This window comes from Gavialis gangeticus, unplaced genomic scaffold (assembly GCF_001723915.1).
Source record: "Gavialis gangeticus isolate Ggan-Ray unplaced genomic scaffold, GavGan_comp1, whole genome shotgun sequence".
Taxonomy (NCBI): Eukaryota; Metazoa; Chordata; order Crocodylia; family Gavialidae; genus Gavialis; species Gavialis gangeticus.
The window spans coordinates 4,481,423-4,498,971 of record NW_017729032.1 but is presented as its reverse complement, the minus strand read 5'-3'; the positions used below and the strand labels follow the sequence as shown (position 1 = coordinate 4,498,971).

At 47.4% G+C, this 17,549-nt stretch overlaps 1 protein-coding gene across 1 annotated transcript in view; it reads left to right on the top strand.

Moving 5' to 3' along the window:
* The first annotated feature begins 548 nt into the window (after positions 1-548).
* PAK1 (p21 (RAC1) activated kinase 1) overlaps positions 549-17,549 on the top strand; it is a 51,705-nt gene continuing 34,704 nt past the window's right edge. Inside the window, exons 1-4 of the mRNA XM_019523765.1 lie at positions 549-759; positions 7,997-8,097; positions 9,402-9,549; positions 11,605-11,642. Of these exons, the coding sequence (XP_019379310.1) occupies positions 570-759; positions 7,997-8,097; positions 9,402-9,549; positions 11,605-11,642 (477 nt within the window). The 5' untranslated portion in view covers positions 549-569. The remainder of the gene's footprint in view (positions 760-7,996; positions 8,098-9,401; positions 9,550-11,604; positions 11,643-17,549) is intronic.

Genomic DNA, 17,549 nt, shown 5'->3' with positions numbered 1-17,549 from the left:
TTTTATTCTTGTTTGGAAACTAAATTTTCATTAAAAGCTTGAACCCCGCCCCCTCCCATCAGCTCTTGTTTCCAGACAGGCTGTATAAAAATTGCCCTTGCTCCCATTTGGTGAGGCATGATTAATTGTTGCCACTGAGTTATTCTGCATGGCGTTTCTGCATAGATGTTTTGTTTAAACCTGCACTTAAAGGGACTGTTAACTTGAATTACTGTGTGCATTTGGGGGATGTAGCCTGATGAAAGGAAATGTCCCAAAGCAATAAAACAAAGAGCATTTAAACTTGGTCTTGACATTGGAAATAAATTTTGGACAGATTTAGTGTTAAGTTTCCTAAACCTGAATTCTTAGCTGCGTATTAATACAAAGGGAACGTTGCTGTGGGACCACACTTTGCTTGCTAAAAGAAATATTGCATGCAAGTTGGTGATCTGTAGTTGAGCTGCGAGACAGGACTGACTCATGGGTGGCTGGTTTGAAGGATCAGTTTGTGCACTTTCTAGCTACAATCACAAAAGGGATGACTGATTCTCTTTCTTGATCCCCAGTGACAGCTTCTTCAGCTGAAGATGTCCAATAATGGTATTGAAACAGAAGACAAACCTCCTGCCCCGCCAATGAGAAACACCAGCACTATGATCGGATCTGGAAGCAAAGACACCGGCTCTTTAAACCACGGCTCGAAGCCTTTGCCTCCCAATCCTGAAGAAAAGAAAAAGAGAGACCGATTTTACCGATCAATCTTACCGGGAGATAAAAGTACAGTAGTTTGATATATTTTTTATTTCCTTCCATAAACTCCCTTTCTGCATGATGCTAAGCGTGAGTCTTTGGCTGGGAAGTGATCCTAATGACTCTTTGGAGGCTCATTCAGGACACGTACTATTTGTTGAATATGAAACTGTATTGGTCATGTTGGAAATATGTGGTTGTGCTTTGGAAATCTATTTTCCTAATAATTAACCACGTTCTCTTGCCATTCTTCCCTTCCCGTTTCTGTTTATCATGCGATCGGTGTGTGAGGGGAGTGTGTATACTATGAAGATGACATTAAGTGACTGTCCCGGGAAACAGGGAATTGGCCCTCCTTTTCAGCGGTTGTCTGAAGTGACTTTTCCTAGTTGCAACTGTTGCAGCTAAAGGAAGCCTTGGCCTGCTGTGGTTGTGACACTGAGAGCAGACTAGTACAGTACAAGTGTGCCTGAAGGGCCATCTCCCACCAGGCCTGTTATATGTTGCTACCTTGTCTTTGCCCTGAATTGCTGAATGGTTCAGATGTGATCTGTCATTTTGTTCTATTTTAAAATGTTGAGGTGGACATCATCTACCCACTACTACAAAAAATCCATTGGTATAATTTATCGCCTAATTTCCTCCATGTTGAAGGAACTCCTGCTGTAATGGAGAAGAGAATAGATGGAAATGGGGAAAGAGCTATGTCCCGTACATGCAAATTTAATTTCTACCATTAGGATATTTTAAAGACTGCACATTTATCATGTGAATCACTTGAAATGATAGAAGATGTTTTCCAGTCCTTAATCTGTACTATTTCCTTTTATAGCTATAACCTATTTTAGGGAACCTTGTCCTTTATAATACATGATCTCTCTGCTTCTCTAGGGATTGATAGTGTGCCCAGCACCCTGGCATCTGACTACTACATCAGTGGCTCTTTCTCTAGATTTTATATGTATGGTTATCTGTGCTTTCACTCTTACAGTAGGGTGTTGGACTCCTTTGTTCTGGTTATTAATTTAGTCCTATGATTTCTTCCTGCTCTCCATGCTCAGAATGGTGAAGATTCAGATTTGTAAAGCTGCTGTGAAGGAAACTGGTATATGTTTTCACGTACTACACATGCACTTCCCCCTTAAAAAATCAACTCCTGGAAATTTTAGTGCACAAGATGAGAAATACAGTAAGAACAGTTTTTGCCAATTATAAGCTGCGTGCAACTCCTAGGAAGCAGACCAATGAGCAGGCTCTTCTCTCTAGCTGCTGCATTTACATGAGATGCTAACTGTGCAATAGCCTAATAACACTGCACAGTATTGTGTTAGGCAAAACCCATGCTAATATGCCTAGTGCAGTAGTTTTAGGCGACTGTACAATTAGCATCTGAAAAAACCCATGTGCTGAGGCTACTGTGCAGTAGTGTGAGTTACTACGCATTGATTTAGTATTTGGCTAGCCAAGTACTAAACTTAATGCACAGTAACTACAGCTCATTAATAAACATGTAGACGCACCCAGTAACTACAAAGGAGGATCTTTTTTCTTTATTCTGCTTTTCAAAAATAAGGTGTGTATTATATTTTGGGGAATGTTGTATGTGGGAAAATATGGTGCCATCTCCACAGCACCCTGTCCCTGTCTGCTCTGTACTGAGGGCTGGTTTCCTATACCTCCTTAAGGCAGCCTCTACTTATCAAGCACCACGAAAAGCACGGGCAACGTCAATGGAAAATGAGTCGTTCAATGGTGAGAGTGAGCGGAGCTGCATGTGAGATATGAATGCAAGACTAGTGATGTTTCTTTGTAGTGTTGTGGTTGCTATACAGCAGGGCTGTCCAGTTCTTATGGCTGCTGTGGCAGACATGGCTTATTCTGGGGCAGGGCAGAGCAGATGGAGGGTCCTGCTAAGCTTGGTGGTGCAGGGGAGCTAGTGCTGTCTATGCTGGGTGGTCCTGGGGAGCTTGCATAGCATGTGGCCCATGGCCTGTGACCAGCGTGGCGTGGGGTCTCCGGCTGCTCAGCCCTGCCGTACGATGAGAACAGTACCAAATACTAAATGCTGGGCCAGTGGAAAGTGTTTCTCAGTGGACTTCTTTGGTTAAGGAATTGTCATTGGCAGGTATTGGTAGGGTCAAGTACTGGAATTAGATATCGGGGTCCTCCTTTTCTGTTCCCTTTCACATCTGCCCATATAAACTAGCACAAAACAGAATAAGAGGTCTTGGTAATCCCTGAGATCTGCACCAGTCCTTGGCTGCCTCAGATGAGTGCTGGCCCACAAAGGCTAAGCTTTATAGGCAAAACAGATGTTTTCCAGGTTTAAAAGGCAAGGCTGACTGTCTGAGCAGTGTGAACACCTGGGGAAGTCACATAAATAAGAAGAATATTTAGGTAGCTCATACTGCTTAGTCCATGAAGAACATGGAAATGCTCATTTGGTGGAAACACTGTGCCCTTTCATGGTCCATTGGGATGACATGTCCACTTACCTAAAACAAGCTCTGATGAGCCTACTTCGATACTAGAAATGGCATAATCATGGTTAGCTCAGCACTCTCCCTGGACTTGTATTCCCTGTGTTTTCACAGGGCAACTAGCCTTGAGGGGAGAGCTGCACAGAATGTGGCTGTACAGTTTCTGAGACCTGGGGCAGTTTGGCTAGCTCTGCAGAGCGTGACTTAATGCGGCATAGACATAGTCTTCTTATGGGTCTGTATCCGGAGCACAGCTTTCTGAAGCAAAACAGAGCCAAGCAGATCAGGCCGTAGGATGATTTGCAGGTTTTGGTAAGTGAACCTGGAGCTGTTCGGGGTGGAGTTTGGGGTTAGAATAGCTTTGTGTCATGGGGGTAGCTCTTCTGCTCCAGGAAGCACTGGGTGGTACAACTTCAGCTCTAACTGAATAGTTAAAAGGGCACAGATTTAATGGTAAATGGATCTAAGCACCAGCAGCTGTGCTGATTTCCAAGGGAGCTGTGAATCCTCTGGACCTCTTGGGACTAAGGCGTGATGCGATTTAGGGGACAGGGCTATTGGGATGTTGTCTGGAGCTGTCCACCCCAGGACGTGGCCTGGTGATAGTGGGGGACTTAGTTTGTAACTCAGGCTGTGCTATCCAACACCTACAACAAAAAGCAATGACAATGTTAACATTTTAATGCATTAGGCTTTGCAATCAGCCTCTTAGATTTGATCAAAAGCCTCCTTAGCACGCACATGCTTGGAATCAGATAAGAATATTTTAAGCATTTGAGTGCTGGTTTACTAAATCCAGGCATGTTTAGGTATTTTTACAGCATCCAAAGTTGCAGGCTGGGGCTGTGTAGGACCAGTCGAAAGCAACATGACATTATTCCTGCTGGCAGTAGCACGAACTTGGAGGTTAGACTGCAAACCACAGTATCTGTCCCAGAGCTCTGAATATAACTTGAGATATGACATGATAAGCAATAGGAAGAAGATACCTGGAAGAAAGACCAAAGACTAAAGCCATGAGCTTGCATGGTTGCTCGCTGGAGGTAGGTAGGTACCCCAAGGATTCTGGCTGAAGTCTGAGGTGCAGGAAGCCTGATCAGCTCATTCATCATCAAGCACGTCCAGCTCCAGTCTCGGTTTCGTTTCTGCCTGTGAGCTACACACAGAAAAAGAATGAAATCGTCAGTGCAGGTGCAGTTGCATTATTCATTCTTGATTGAAAACCACGCATATCATTTGATGTAACTGAGGCACATCCAAGCTGCAGCGCTGCTTATGTGAGGCTGCTTCTTGAATATGCATTTTTGTGTTTAATCTGAATTTGTAAGCAGCTGCGGGAGTCATCAAGACAGAATTCGTTATGCTGTCTGAGAAGGCATGCCGGGGTCGCTGATTAGTGAGAAGTTTTACCCCAGCAGATGTGGAATCTGGGTGCTAAATGCACCTGCATAAGTAGGTCCAAATTCAGTAGGTCCAAACACAGAGGCATGAAGAGTCCTGGACTATTAATTTTGGGTGGTAAATGGCATAATGCTCCTTAGGTCTTTTGCAGCCCGTCCTCCTTCAGACTGGTTTTAAGATCTGATCTAAAGGGTTTGGGTTGTCTTAGCACGGTTCTTAGCAGTGTCTCTCTCTTTTCTATCCCTTGTTGGCAACATGCAGTTTTCTCTGCCTTTTGCTGGATACAGCTGCTGTCCTGCCTGCTGCAGATGTTCAACATCTGGTAACCAGCTGGTGTTTCTGGTCCTTCCCAGCTTCCCTCTCTGCTGGCTCCTCCTCTGCTTCATCTGTTTCTTTTATTCCTCCCTTCACAAAAGCCACCATTATTTTGTGCATGCTCCAATAAAGCCTATGTGTGATTTCTTTTCTGGCTTTAGTCAAATCCTCCAGGCATGATATTCTGCAGTTACATCAGTTCAGTATAACTTGGAATCACTCTATTTATATCAGTGACATTGCACTAGATTGCTATGGGTATAATGGAGAGCAGAATGTGGCCCTCTAAAGCCACAAGATTCAAGTATTTCCACCTAGTTTCACTTGAAAAATGCTTTAAATGGTTGCAATGTGGGGAATAGAATAGTGGCTTTTTAGGATATATGGAGTTTTAAAAAAAACTACATTTTGGTGCTATGCATATTGAAAAGCCCCTGTATTGGGGGAAAGTCTGTCATAAAAGAACTACCCTTTGGCCAAGTACAGAGATTACACTTTTACTGGTATAAGTGATTGGAAACCGGTGATGAACCAGAAGTTCGACATGTATAGATTGGTTTAAAAATGGTGGAACCTGGTCTAAGATTTACCTTTCCCACCAAAGGGCACATGTGTTTTGTTCACTACCGATCTAAACTGTGCCACTTACAGAAAATCATGTAACAACATCACGTAACTTGGATTGATTCTGTTTCAAGCTTTTTGAATGTCTGGATTTAGTCTATAGACAGACAAGATAACGGTGGGAAAATAAGCAATTTAGGACCGACTCCTGCTTGTGCCCTGGTTATTCACTCTCCCTATCTGTACCAAAAATGCTGAAGTCATCCAATTTGATCAGCGCATCCAACCCTCACTCCAGTTTGCAGAGAACAGTATGTTTTAAAAGTAAAATGCATAAAATGTATTATATAATTGGTAGGGCTTTGTTAGACTCCCCAGGGATGATGTCAGTATGTTTTTAAAAAATTGATTCCAAGAATCTCAGAGTTTAATTATTTCTGCTCTTTCCTGCCTGTTGTTCCTCTGTTTTACCCACAGTTCCCATTTTGTTGCCATCCTGAAATAGTGTGTTGTGCTTCTGTTGTGCTTTCAAATGATTTGGTCAGAACCAACTTGGTAGATTCTTTAGTTTCGGCACATGGTTTTAAACTTGTTTGGCGATAATATTTAGAGGTGCACTGATATATTGATCGCGTATTGGATTGGCACTGATAATGGGAAAATTAATATTATCAGCAATTGGCTTTTTTTGGTTGGTGTAGCTGATAATGTCACTGATAAACGCTGCGTGTATGTGTGCAGCTGCAGCATGCATGGGGCAAGAAGTGCAGCCTGGTAGTTTGGAGAGCAGCATCTGGCTGTTAAGTCTGTCTGGGGGAAGGTGTGGGGGAGGAAAGGGGTATGGGGGGTGCAGATTGAGGCCCCCATGGTGAGGGAGGAAGTAGGGCTGGGGCAGGATGCAAGGTGGAGCCATGGGCTGCTCATTTGGGGGGTGCAGGGCGGCTCCCTGCTGCTGCTTGCACCCCTAGGGGAGGCATGGGGGGCATGTGGTCCCCAGATTTTTGCATGGGGCAAGGGCGGGCTGCCTGCTGTGGGCTTAGGGCCAGGAGCTGTGTTGGCCTCTTCCTGGTGGGGTGGGCTGGGGCTGCACTCGGGGTAAGCTCAGCTGTGTGGAGCGAGCAGTGGCAGGGGGAGCAGCGGCTATGGGGGGAGGCTGCAGGGAACTTTGGGGTGGCAATAGCCCCGCAAGCCCCCCTCTAGTGCCGCTGCCACCTGTCCTGCTCCTGCCCACCTCGAGCCCAGCCCTGTGCTGTGAAGAGGCTGGTGCAACCTCTGGACCTGAGCCCATAGCAGGCAGCCTGCCTTCACCCCACACACAAATCCAGAGGGGACATGCCCCCCCATGCCTCACTTGGGGTGAGCACAGTGGCGGGGAGCCACCCCACTCCCCACTCGCTCTGCCTCTTGGACAAGTGGCCCGCAGCTCTGCCTCGCCCCAGCTGGGCAGCCCCTGCCCCACTCCTTCCCTCACCATGGGGGCCTCGATCTGCTTTTCCCCCACCCCTTCAGTCTCCTTCCCCCTGACTTACCAGCTGGACGCTACTCTCCAAGCTGCTGGGCTGCATATCTGCTCGGTATCGGCCAAGAAAACCTTTATCAGTGCACCCCTAATAATATTAAATCATATTTTCTTAATTGATTGTCGGAGAAGATTATTTGCACGCATAACGTGATTGCCTTGAATTGTTCTGTTTTTTTAATCACTTAGGTGGAGGGGGTATTTGACGAGAGCCAGTATTTGCCAAATGATCTTTTTGATCTCCAGTATGGACATACGCAGTATAGACAACTTTTATCTTTTGCTAATAGCAGTGTATGAGTAGGTGATGTTAAACAGCTCTGTTGTTTTGGGATGGATTGGTGATGGTTTTTAAACTGGTTTTGCTCTGTGCCAGATTTGTTCAACTGCTGTAAATGTGTCCAGTTGTTCCTACCCCTGGTTCATCTGGAGTAAATGGGACACATTTTCAATAATGCTCAGCACCCAATAGCTGTTGTTTCTGGTCTGATTCTCAGAGAGCTTTTACCCAATGTCCACTCAATATGTCCCCCTGAAAATCTGGTCCTGACTGGTGCTGAGCCTCTCTGAAGAGTTGGCCCGTGCTATCTTACCTGCATTATGCTGTACTAGATTAGGGGTGCTCAACCCCCAGGCTGTGGGCCAGATGGCCGGGGTTGCCTGGGGCCTGATACCAATGTGTGGGACTGGGGCAGCATGGGGCCTGTCCTGCACACTGACCCCACGAATGATTTGGCCCACAGACGGGTCCTGTGCCACTCATCCAGCCTGTGCAAAGGTTGAGCACCGCTGTATTAGACTGAATGATGTGGTACGTTGACCAGCTGCTTTCGATTCAGATGAAATATTAAAGTTCACTTGTGGCTTAAGCGCGTGGGCTACTCACAGGGTTCTTCATTTGTGGTAGGGTTTGGTTTCACAGGGACCTATGAGCTGCTGGGGAAGGCTTTTTGTTCTTGATGGATTTTGCTTTCCTCGCTGACAGCCAATAAGAAGAAGGAGAAAGAACGACCAGAGATATCCCTCCCTTCAGATTTCGAGCACACGATTCACGTTGGGTTTGATGCTGTCACGGGAGAATTCACGGTAAGTAGAGAATTGCATGGTCGTGCTTGTTGTTGGAGGATCGGGGCATATTAAACGTACCTAAAGTAGTATTTGAAGGGACCCTGATAATCACTGAGCTGAACCTCTTACAAAATATAGGCCACAGATTCCCACGTGGTAGAGAGCCAGGCTACTTGAAGTTTGGCCTGTTCAAACTTGGCACTAATATATTCCAGAAGGCTGGACTACAGGTAAGTTTTCCACTTCCTGGTGTAGTGGGGAGCGACACAGCTTTTTCACAGAATAGAAATGATCAATCTCTTCTTGTTAGAGCCATGTCTTCTCTGAACTCCCGATCTCTTCTTAGGAGGCAGGCAGCTGCAAATGCCCATGCTAGTGTGTAGGACGTGATCTCTGAAGGCTGACAGTGATTTCAATTTATTCCTTTTTTTTTTAACTTCTGTACAAATCACTGGGGAGACGAGATCACATTTGATCATGCTTGGTTCTGAATTTGATTGTGAGATAGGATTGAACAGCAGCGGCACCACACAAGTAGTTTGCAAGGATAATCGTGTTTGGCTTTCTCTCTTTAATAAGCTTCACTTCCAGGGCCCCTGGGTGCCCTCGCTCTATTCTTGCTCACAGTCACACTGTGCATGGCTGCCTGTGGTACTCATCAGCTAGCCAAGATGAAGCAGTCAGGCAAAGCAGCTGACTGGTAGATCCATCAGTCTTTTAATGAGTGGGGTCAAAATCTCTGGAGTAGGGATTCTGGTACCTGGGACGCTGAAGTAGCAACAAATAGGAATATCAAGTGGTCTAGTGTTGACTGCTGACAAATGTCAGGGCTGGGCTGGGGTCCCCAGGCTTATCTTGCTGGTAGCTGAAGACATTTCTGTGGTGAAATTCTGTTTTTACTATTTGGGATGAACTTCTCCATAAGATGCCGTTAGAACTCCTCTACCATCACGACCAATGAGACAGGAACATGGGACTGGGAAGGGTTACCTGGGCCATCAAGCCCAGTTTCCTCCCAGTCAAGACAGCGCATTGCAATAGTACCAGGAAGCATTGAGTGGCACCATAGCTCCACTGGCATGGAAGTGGATGGTGCAGAGGGTTTGCCAATGTGGATCATTTTGCAGGGTCACAATTAAGGCTTCAAACCTTGCCCCTTGAGAGGCAAGTAAGTTGTTGGTCCACCAGGCTTTCCCCTCATTCAGATGCTGTCAATAATCTCCTTGAGCTTGAGTGAGAGAACTAAATGTTGCACACCTCCAGGTTTTAAATATTCTTGATGTGAATAGGCTGGTGGTAACTGCCTGAAACATCTCCCCCAGGGTATGCCAGAGCAATGGGCTCGGTTACTGCAGACATCAAACATCACCAAATCGGAGCAGAAGAAAAATCCCCAAGCTGTGCTCGATGTGCTCGAATTTTACAACTCCAAGAAGATCTCCAACAGCCAGAAGTACATGAGTTTCACGGGTAGGTGGTCAATCTTATTCTACTGTTTAACTAGGCTTCCTGGTAGCCCCAGGCATTTAAAATCAATTTGAAGAGTCACTTTTACAAAGGCAAGGCAGGTGAGTCTCGGCACAGCGAACAGCCCCCTTCCTTTGAAGTCTAGCCCAAGAATCTGGTAATCACTTGGACAGATCTGGGTGTGAAACAGAAGAGGTGTCAGCTGGGCAGATCCCAAAACATGTAGTGCCTTGCGGATTAACACTGGTAAGTGGGTCGCAGAGCTCTGGTGTTGTGGTCTTGGTGAGAAGAGTCCCTTTGGGAAGCAGTTATCACATTTTACACTAGCTTGGTTTTAAGATGTAGCTGCATGGATATGGGGGAATGGGGACTTTGAAACTATTAGTATGGTGAGACCCAGGGAATGTGGTTTTGCCAAGAGCTCTTTGTGGGATTTCTTTTAGCACAGAATAGGCTTTTGACGAAGAGGCACCGGCGAGGTTTGTCTGGTCACCACTCCTCCTTGCCGCACATCTGAGAACCATGCTCAGTGGCCCATTCCCTCCCCTTTGACTGCTTAGATAAGGGGTGTCAAAGATCTGGTTCATGGAGCCATGTTTTCTGCCCCGGGTGCTGCCCATGGGTCTCAGAGTTGACAGCAGGTGGCTGGAGAGCCCCACGTGCTGGCCACAGCTCCTACAGCAGCTGCATCCCAGAACGATGGAGGGATCGGCAGGTCATTTTGCCGCTCTGGCACTGCACTCCACGTGGTGGCTGCTCCAGGATTTTGGGACTGCGCTGCATGTGTCATTCACTCCAACTTGAGTCCTGGAGCCCCAGAACGGCTGCTGCATGCAGTGCGGCCCCAGAGCAGTGGACCAGCACATCTGGAGCTGCGCTGCACGTGGCATCCTTTCCAGCTGCTCCAGGACACATGCTGGATCTGGTCTATGGGTGCCATCTGGACCCGCCCGTGGGGCCAGATGAGTTTGACACCCCTGGCTACAATGGACAAGATTGTCACATGAGTCTGCATTGCTCAGCGGTCCCTGTTCATGATGGGGTCTCCTCATTGCGCTGACAGGGTTTCTAGTACTTTGTGCATATGAATGAAGGCACTGGCTCAGTTTCAGTTGCACTGATGCCTCTGGGGAATTGCACCCCTAACAGCAGGGAAGAGCTTGCCCTGATTGTGCTTGCAGAGTGTTAGATTTTTATTGTACAGGATGGCAGCTGGCTTGGGGAAATCCTTTGCACATCTTATTCCCTCAAGAAAACCCTCTTGGCACATCAAGAGCCTGCAGGAGCTCCAAGCCGTAGATCGCTTGTGGGCAGCAACTCCACATAGTCAGACTTCTTGACAAAATGACCTCCTGTTCTCTTAAACTGAATTGGATTTGAAATGATTAATTTGGTTCTGGGCTCCATCAGCTTCTGCTTCTCTCCACATGGCTGCGCATAGGGATTGCAAAGGGCTGGAATAGTTGGGACGCTTGTTGAACCTGGTTGGGAAGACAGTGAACAGTGCCTTGTAATCTGTCCAGGCTTTCTTGGAGTGCAAGGAATTAGTGCTGCGCGTGGCCCTGGAGTGGTGTCCAGAGCACTGAGGCAAGTGTCCAGACTCCCTGTACACTGGATGCGGAGCTTTAGGTGCTTCAGAGTAGGACTCAAAGCAGTCAGGACTGTCTTACCCACCCGGCTGGAAGCAGGGTAGGCACGGAGGCACCCTCTACCCAGCCCTCCATTGTGGTGCAATGGGCACAGTTTCAGAGTATTCACAGCTCACTGGAAGTGGGCGCACCTGGGTCCCAGCATCTGGTCTGCAAAAACCTCCTGCCTGGCCAGGAAACAGGTGCTGGCTAAAATGTCATTAGCCCTTTCCTGGACCAAACTCTTAGACCCCTTCATCACCCTGCGCTGGGGTTCACCCTCCCTAAGATGGGGATAATTCCTTTCCCCACAGCAGTTTACTATGTTTCTGCAGTTCTTGCCACAGCTTATTGCAGCCTGGGCCTCTAGGCATGGTTGCATTGCAAATCACTCATCATAATTGCAGTGGTATCTGTTTCTCTGTTTCAGATAAATCTGCAGAAGATTATAATTCATCAAATACAGTGGTAAGTTTTTTGTTGGTATTCATTTGGTTTTTCAAAGGTGCATAAAACAACATTAAAATCATTTTGCATTTAATGCTGGCTTGCTTTTTTCAAGTGTGGGGTATTCTAGACACCCAAAATATAGCTAAACAATATATTTAATCTATTTAAAGTCTTTCTAAAACATGCAAAAACTATGGTAACTGTCATTCTGACCTAAAAATGCATATATGTTTCCTTTCAGTTTTTCCTGTAAACTCTCTGTTGCTGGAATGTAAGGCACTAGACTCAAATGACTTTTATTATTAGTTAATTTACTGCATTCATAAAAGTGGATCTTTTTTGTAGAAGTGACATTGGTGTCCAGCAGTGTAAACAGGTCTACAAAATAAAATCCAGCCTGGTTTTTTCAGTGTACCAGGTAGATTTTATTGGTATCCAATCCATAAATGTCTTTTGATGTAACCAAACCATTAAAAGCCCACAAGATCTGACCGAACCGCTGTCGATGATTAACTGCATTCTTCTCAGGGAGGTCTTATCTTTTCTTTGACTTTTACTCCTCTTCCCACCCCCATGCACATACACAGCACATATGGATGCAACCAATATTCCCCTTTTATTGGGAGGATACAGTTGAGTAAGCGTTGATATTGCAACAGCCTGCAGGTTGGGAGAAGAGTTGTGGCGGGGGCGGGAAATGATCTGGGGGATGACACTAGGAAGCTTTAGCAAAGCTCCAGGGGTGCTTTTACATGTGCTTGGGGGGGTGGGAAAGTGCTTTAATTAGAGCAGCTCCAAGAGCCGCTCTAATTAAAGCACCCACAGTGTCTTGTGTATCAGCGACCTTGCACTTCAAAATGGCAGCAGGATGCTTGAACTGAAGCTTTAGTTTAAGCTTTAGTTAAAGCCCCCCCACTGCCCATTTTGAAGTCCAGGGACACTGTTGCATGAGATGCAGAGACTAGCTGCTAATTAGCACGCTCCAGCAGACTCGATTAATCAAGTTTGCTCTGACGTGCTGTAACAGAGCAGCCTCCCGGCATGTCTACAGGCACCCCGTGTGCTCAGGGAATTTTGCAACAGCTTCGAACACATAATGCGCTTCATGGCTGTAAGCAGCAGGGCTGAATGCAGCGTGTTTCAAATAAAGATCCAAATTGCTGCTGTGGTGATGGCAATAAATGGTGTCACTTTATTAACGCACAGAGCTCTCTGCATGAGACAGATATTCATAGAAAACAGTGTGTGCGTGCTCTCCGAGAGCTTGCTTACCTCTCAAGTACAACAGCTCCCCCTCTCAGGCTCCCTCACTGCTGTCCCATCACGGAGAGGGCCTTACTTTCCCCTAACTTTGAGAGAGCTTTTGAATCTATATTCAGTGTTTGGGCCCATCTCTGATCTTAGTATGGAAAAAAAAGGGGCATGTATACATGTGATGGACGTCTCTGCGATGTGTGGTAATTAGCATGCATTAAAGCAGACTCAATTAATCACGTCTGCTGTGAGTCTGTTGGAGCATGCTAATTAGCGCCCTTCAACAGCCTCTGCATCTTGTGTATTTAGTGTCCCTGCATGTCAAAATCGCTGTGGGTTCTGCAAGCTTGAGTTCAAGTGCCTCACTACCATTTTGAAGTGTGGGACACTGAATACACATGATGCTTTGGGCACTTTAATTAGGGTGGCTCTCAGAGCTGCTCTAATTAAAGTGCCCCCACCCTAGAGCGTGAGTATAGACACCCGAATGTTGTACTGAACTTTCCCCACTTTGATACAAGGGGGTGCATCTATGTAATTAATGCAACACAGTAAGCTCCGGAGCAGTTCAAGCTGGAGTCAACTGCTCCTGGGCGCAACGTCTACATGTGTGCCTGGGACTGCAGCAGTTTGAGCTGGGGTGGAGAAGCCCTAGGCTGGCAGGGGGCACAGAGGGTGGCAGGGGGCACAGAGGGTGTCAGTGTTGGGAGGCGGAGGGGCAGGTGGGAGCCAAGGGTCTGGCCCCTGGCTGGCTGGGTTTACCGGGTACAGTTTGCTTCTGCTGGTCACTGTCTACGTGCATGTTTAATCACACTTACTGACTCCACTGCAAGATAGTACTGTCCCCAACAGTACTGTCTTACAGAGGAGTTAATTAATTTTAGTGTGCCCTAATACCAGTGCATGTTTAGACAGTAACACTTTACTGCAGAGCTAATTAGTCTATTCCACAGTAAAGCATACATGTAGACGTATCCATGGGGAAGTTGCAATTTGCCCCTTTGGGACAGAGAAGGAAAACCCCTTTTCTTCCTTTCTTGTGCCCCTGCAAGTGCAGTGCAGCAGTAGGATGCCTGGGACATATGTTATGTGTCATTTGGTATCGCTGTGAGAGAGGATGTAGAGGTGCTTAGGCCCGAGTGAACCCAGCCAGCCATTAATGTGAAAATGTGGTAGTCTGATTTCTTAGCAGGTGAGATCGCACTGAGCAAAGGAAGTGAATCTGTACTCAGAACATTGTTTTTATTACTCTAGTTATTAAAATCTGTGCAGTGCTTCTGCCAAAGCTTGTTTTGTTGGCAAAGCAACATGCTGTCACTGTGCTAACAATCTGTCCTCTTGTTATTCCTGACACTTCGTGTTGTCCCGGAGGGAGAAGCTGCTGGAAAAAACAATTTTTTCCCCCCTGCAAATGGCAAGTGGAGGTTACCATTATTAATATATTTGAGGGAAAAAAGGCAGTCAATCTGTTGTCTGCTTTACTCCCCAGTCTTGAGGAAATGCTCACAGAGTCCATAGGCTGGATGTCCCCGTTCCCTGTAGCGTCTGGGTACCAAGAACTATTTTCCCCTGTTGTTGAGTGACTGAGGACCCTGGCTCCATGTTGATTTGTTGTACTTCTCAGCTGTGCCGAATGCCCAGTTTAAATCTTTTCCAGGCTGTTAGCCGCTGGTGGCTGACCTAGGTGTCCTGGTTAGCAGCTTCAGGTCGGCCTTGATGTTGATATTGCAACAACCTGCAGGTTGGAAGAAGAGTTGTAGGGGAGGGGAATGATCTGGAGGGTGACACTAGGAAGCTTTGATGAAGCTCCAGGGGTATTTTTACACATGCTGTGCAGGGGAGGGGGGGGCGCTTTAATTAGAGCGGCTCCAAGAACCACTCTAATTAAAGCACCCGTAGCGTCTCGTGTATCAGCCTCCCTGTGCTTCAAAAGGTGGTAGGGGTGCTTTAATTAAAGTTCATTCAATGTGCTTTAGCTAAAGCGCCCCTGCTGCCCATTTTGAAATGTGGGGACACTGATACACAAGACGCAGAGGCTGGCATGCTTCAGTAGACTCGATTAATCAAGTCTGCTCTGACGGGCTGTAACAGAGCAGGCTCCCAGCATGTCTACGGGCACCCCATGTTGCACACGCATGTGCTGCCCTTTGCTGTGAGGCCCCTTGGAGAATCAAAGGCTGAACCCCCTTTTTCTCCTGGGGATCAGGTGGCAGGAAGGCATGTGACAAGCATCGTGCACTGTGCACTAGGGCATTGGTTCTCATAGTTTGCATCCCACACTTCCCCGCATCCGACCCGGAGCACAGATTTGTAGCCTAGCTCCCTTATGGTGCTTTTGGCAGACGTGCCCCAGAATTGAGTTTTGCCCATGCTAATTTGCCCGGTTTCTTACACCCCATATGCAGCGCTTCTGGGGGCAGGCCCAGGGAACTGATTGAGAACCGCTGTGCTATGGACATCCCTTTAGAGCATCCCCCACTCAGTTATCTATGCTGGTTTGTGCCCCACTTCTCTTTGTAAAATAAAGTGTGGGGGAGACACCCTGTTCCCTAGTGCTAGACCTCTCCTCCGTGTTCCTCTGCCAGGCCTGATATAAATTGCACCTCACAGACAGATTACACTCTTCTGCATCCCCCAGTGGAGTGTCCCTGGCCTGCCTAGCTGTCAGCCTTTCCCTCCACGTAGGTTATGCCGTATGTGGATGCCTACCATGCTTATTTTGCATAGGGCTAGAAAAGCAGAGGGAAAAAGCCCAGTAAAATCTTTCCAGGCTGGGTTAAGGTACGTTTGGCAATTAGCCCCTTTCATGGTGGGTTCTTTAGAAGTGCATAGATAAGCTCTTCCCATGTGTGTGTGTTGCTGCGCTGCATTGGACCTAGTCAGCCAGTTTAAAAGAACTTCTGTCTCCAGGGCTGTCAGTCTAGGCCCTTTTTAAATGAGCTCTGCCAAGCTGCTGGAGAGAGAAGCTACTAGCTCTACAGTACATTTTCCATCTCCTCTCCCCTGCATGTAGCCAGCTTGATTTTCCTGGAGGAGCACAAGCTAAACAAAACCGCCTGAAGAAATAAACCCACTGTTTAGAGCACCACGGGCAAAAAGTGCTCATGCACATGGAATTAGGATGCCTTCTGGGTGGGCAGGGAGCCAGTTAAAGTTTCCTAACGTGGCTTTGGATATCCAAGTAACCACCAGAGTCACTGACTGGGAGCACTGTAAATAAGAGTCATGCTGCCTCTGGGCAGGGAGAGGTCAAGGTAGATGGGCCTGATTTAACGAGGCAGATTTTAAATAGCAAGAGCCATGTGAGATATGGGAGCTGGGCACACCGCCTCTGAATTGGTCTGAAGTTTGGATGGATCTTGCTTATAAACCCGGATGAACCAACTAAAATGTCGCTCCCCTTCAAGATTGGCAATGTACTTTGCAGCAGGTCAGATTCTGAGCCTGTTGCAAAAGCCCCTGGACTGTGCAGCTGGGGCATTAATCTAAGGTTAGTTTCTTGGGCACCGAATGTCACAGGGTAGATGTCAAATCTGCTTGTTTTTGTGGGGAGCAATTTTGTCCACAGCTGGTATTACAGTATTGCCTGGGTGTCTCGCAGACATCTGGGCCTGTTGTGTTTTGTGTTTTACAAGTGCTCAGTGACGCAGTTCCTGTCGGGAGAGCTTGCAGTCTAAATAACTGAGAAAGCATATTATCCCCATTAGAGGAGGTCCTGGCACAGAGCTCTTGGTACACTGGAAAAGCTTGTGTCCCACTTGTAAGGTCAATCTCTCTAAGCAGCCACATGCAATTGTAGTCCTTTGACTTGGCAGTGTGGCCCCGTGTAATGAAGACAAATTGCATCAAAGCATAGATCTAATTTTAGCTCCCTTTGCGCAATCTGAACCTGTGCAAAGATCCACTGACTTCATCAGACTTCATTGCAGACACGTTCCAGGGGCCATAGTGTCAGCTGACAACTAGGACTGTATGAGGCTTCAGTAACTGATTCGATTTGGAGGAGATTTGGCCCAATTTGGGGACCTAATCTCCAAATCTAAATCTAATTGGGAGACCAAGTAAAAGCTCCGAATCTATCTGAAGCACCTGAAGTGATTCGGAAAAGCTTTGGAAAAGATTTGTCTCATTCAAAGATTCGGCCATAGACTAAACAGGCAGCTGAGAGCTGCCTCCAACTGTTAAGTCTGTTGGGGTTGGGGGAGGAGGGAGGGAAGGGGCATGGGGGAGAGAGGGATTGGGGCTGGGGCTAGGACAAACTGCCCGGCCGGGGCAGGTGGGCATGTTACTCAGGGAGGGGGACAGGGGGGCATGGGATGCAGGCGTGGCAGCACTGGGAGTGGGTGCTCTGCCCTGCTGCTGCTTGCCCAGGCGGGGCAGGGGGAGACGGGATGTGGGCGCAGCTCGCTTCAGGCGGAAGGGGGTGAGTGGCAGCAGGGCATAGCCCCTGCTCCCAGCGCTGATGCGGGCAGCGCTCAGCATCCTGCTGAGCTGTGCTACACCTGTGCCATGGGGCAGCTGCTACATGGCTGCCAGGCAGCGGGGGGCAATCCCCGCTGATCCCCACTGCCTTGTGCTGTGCGGGGGGGCCCTGCCACAAGGTCCCAGAGGGCCCAATTGTGGCTGCTGCATCCAATGAGTGCAGGGCTTTTTTTTTTTTTTTTTTTAAAG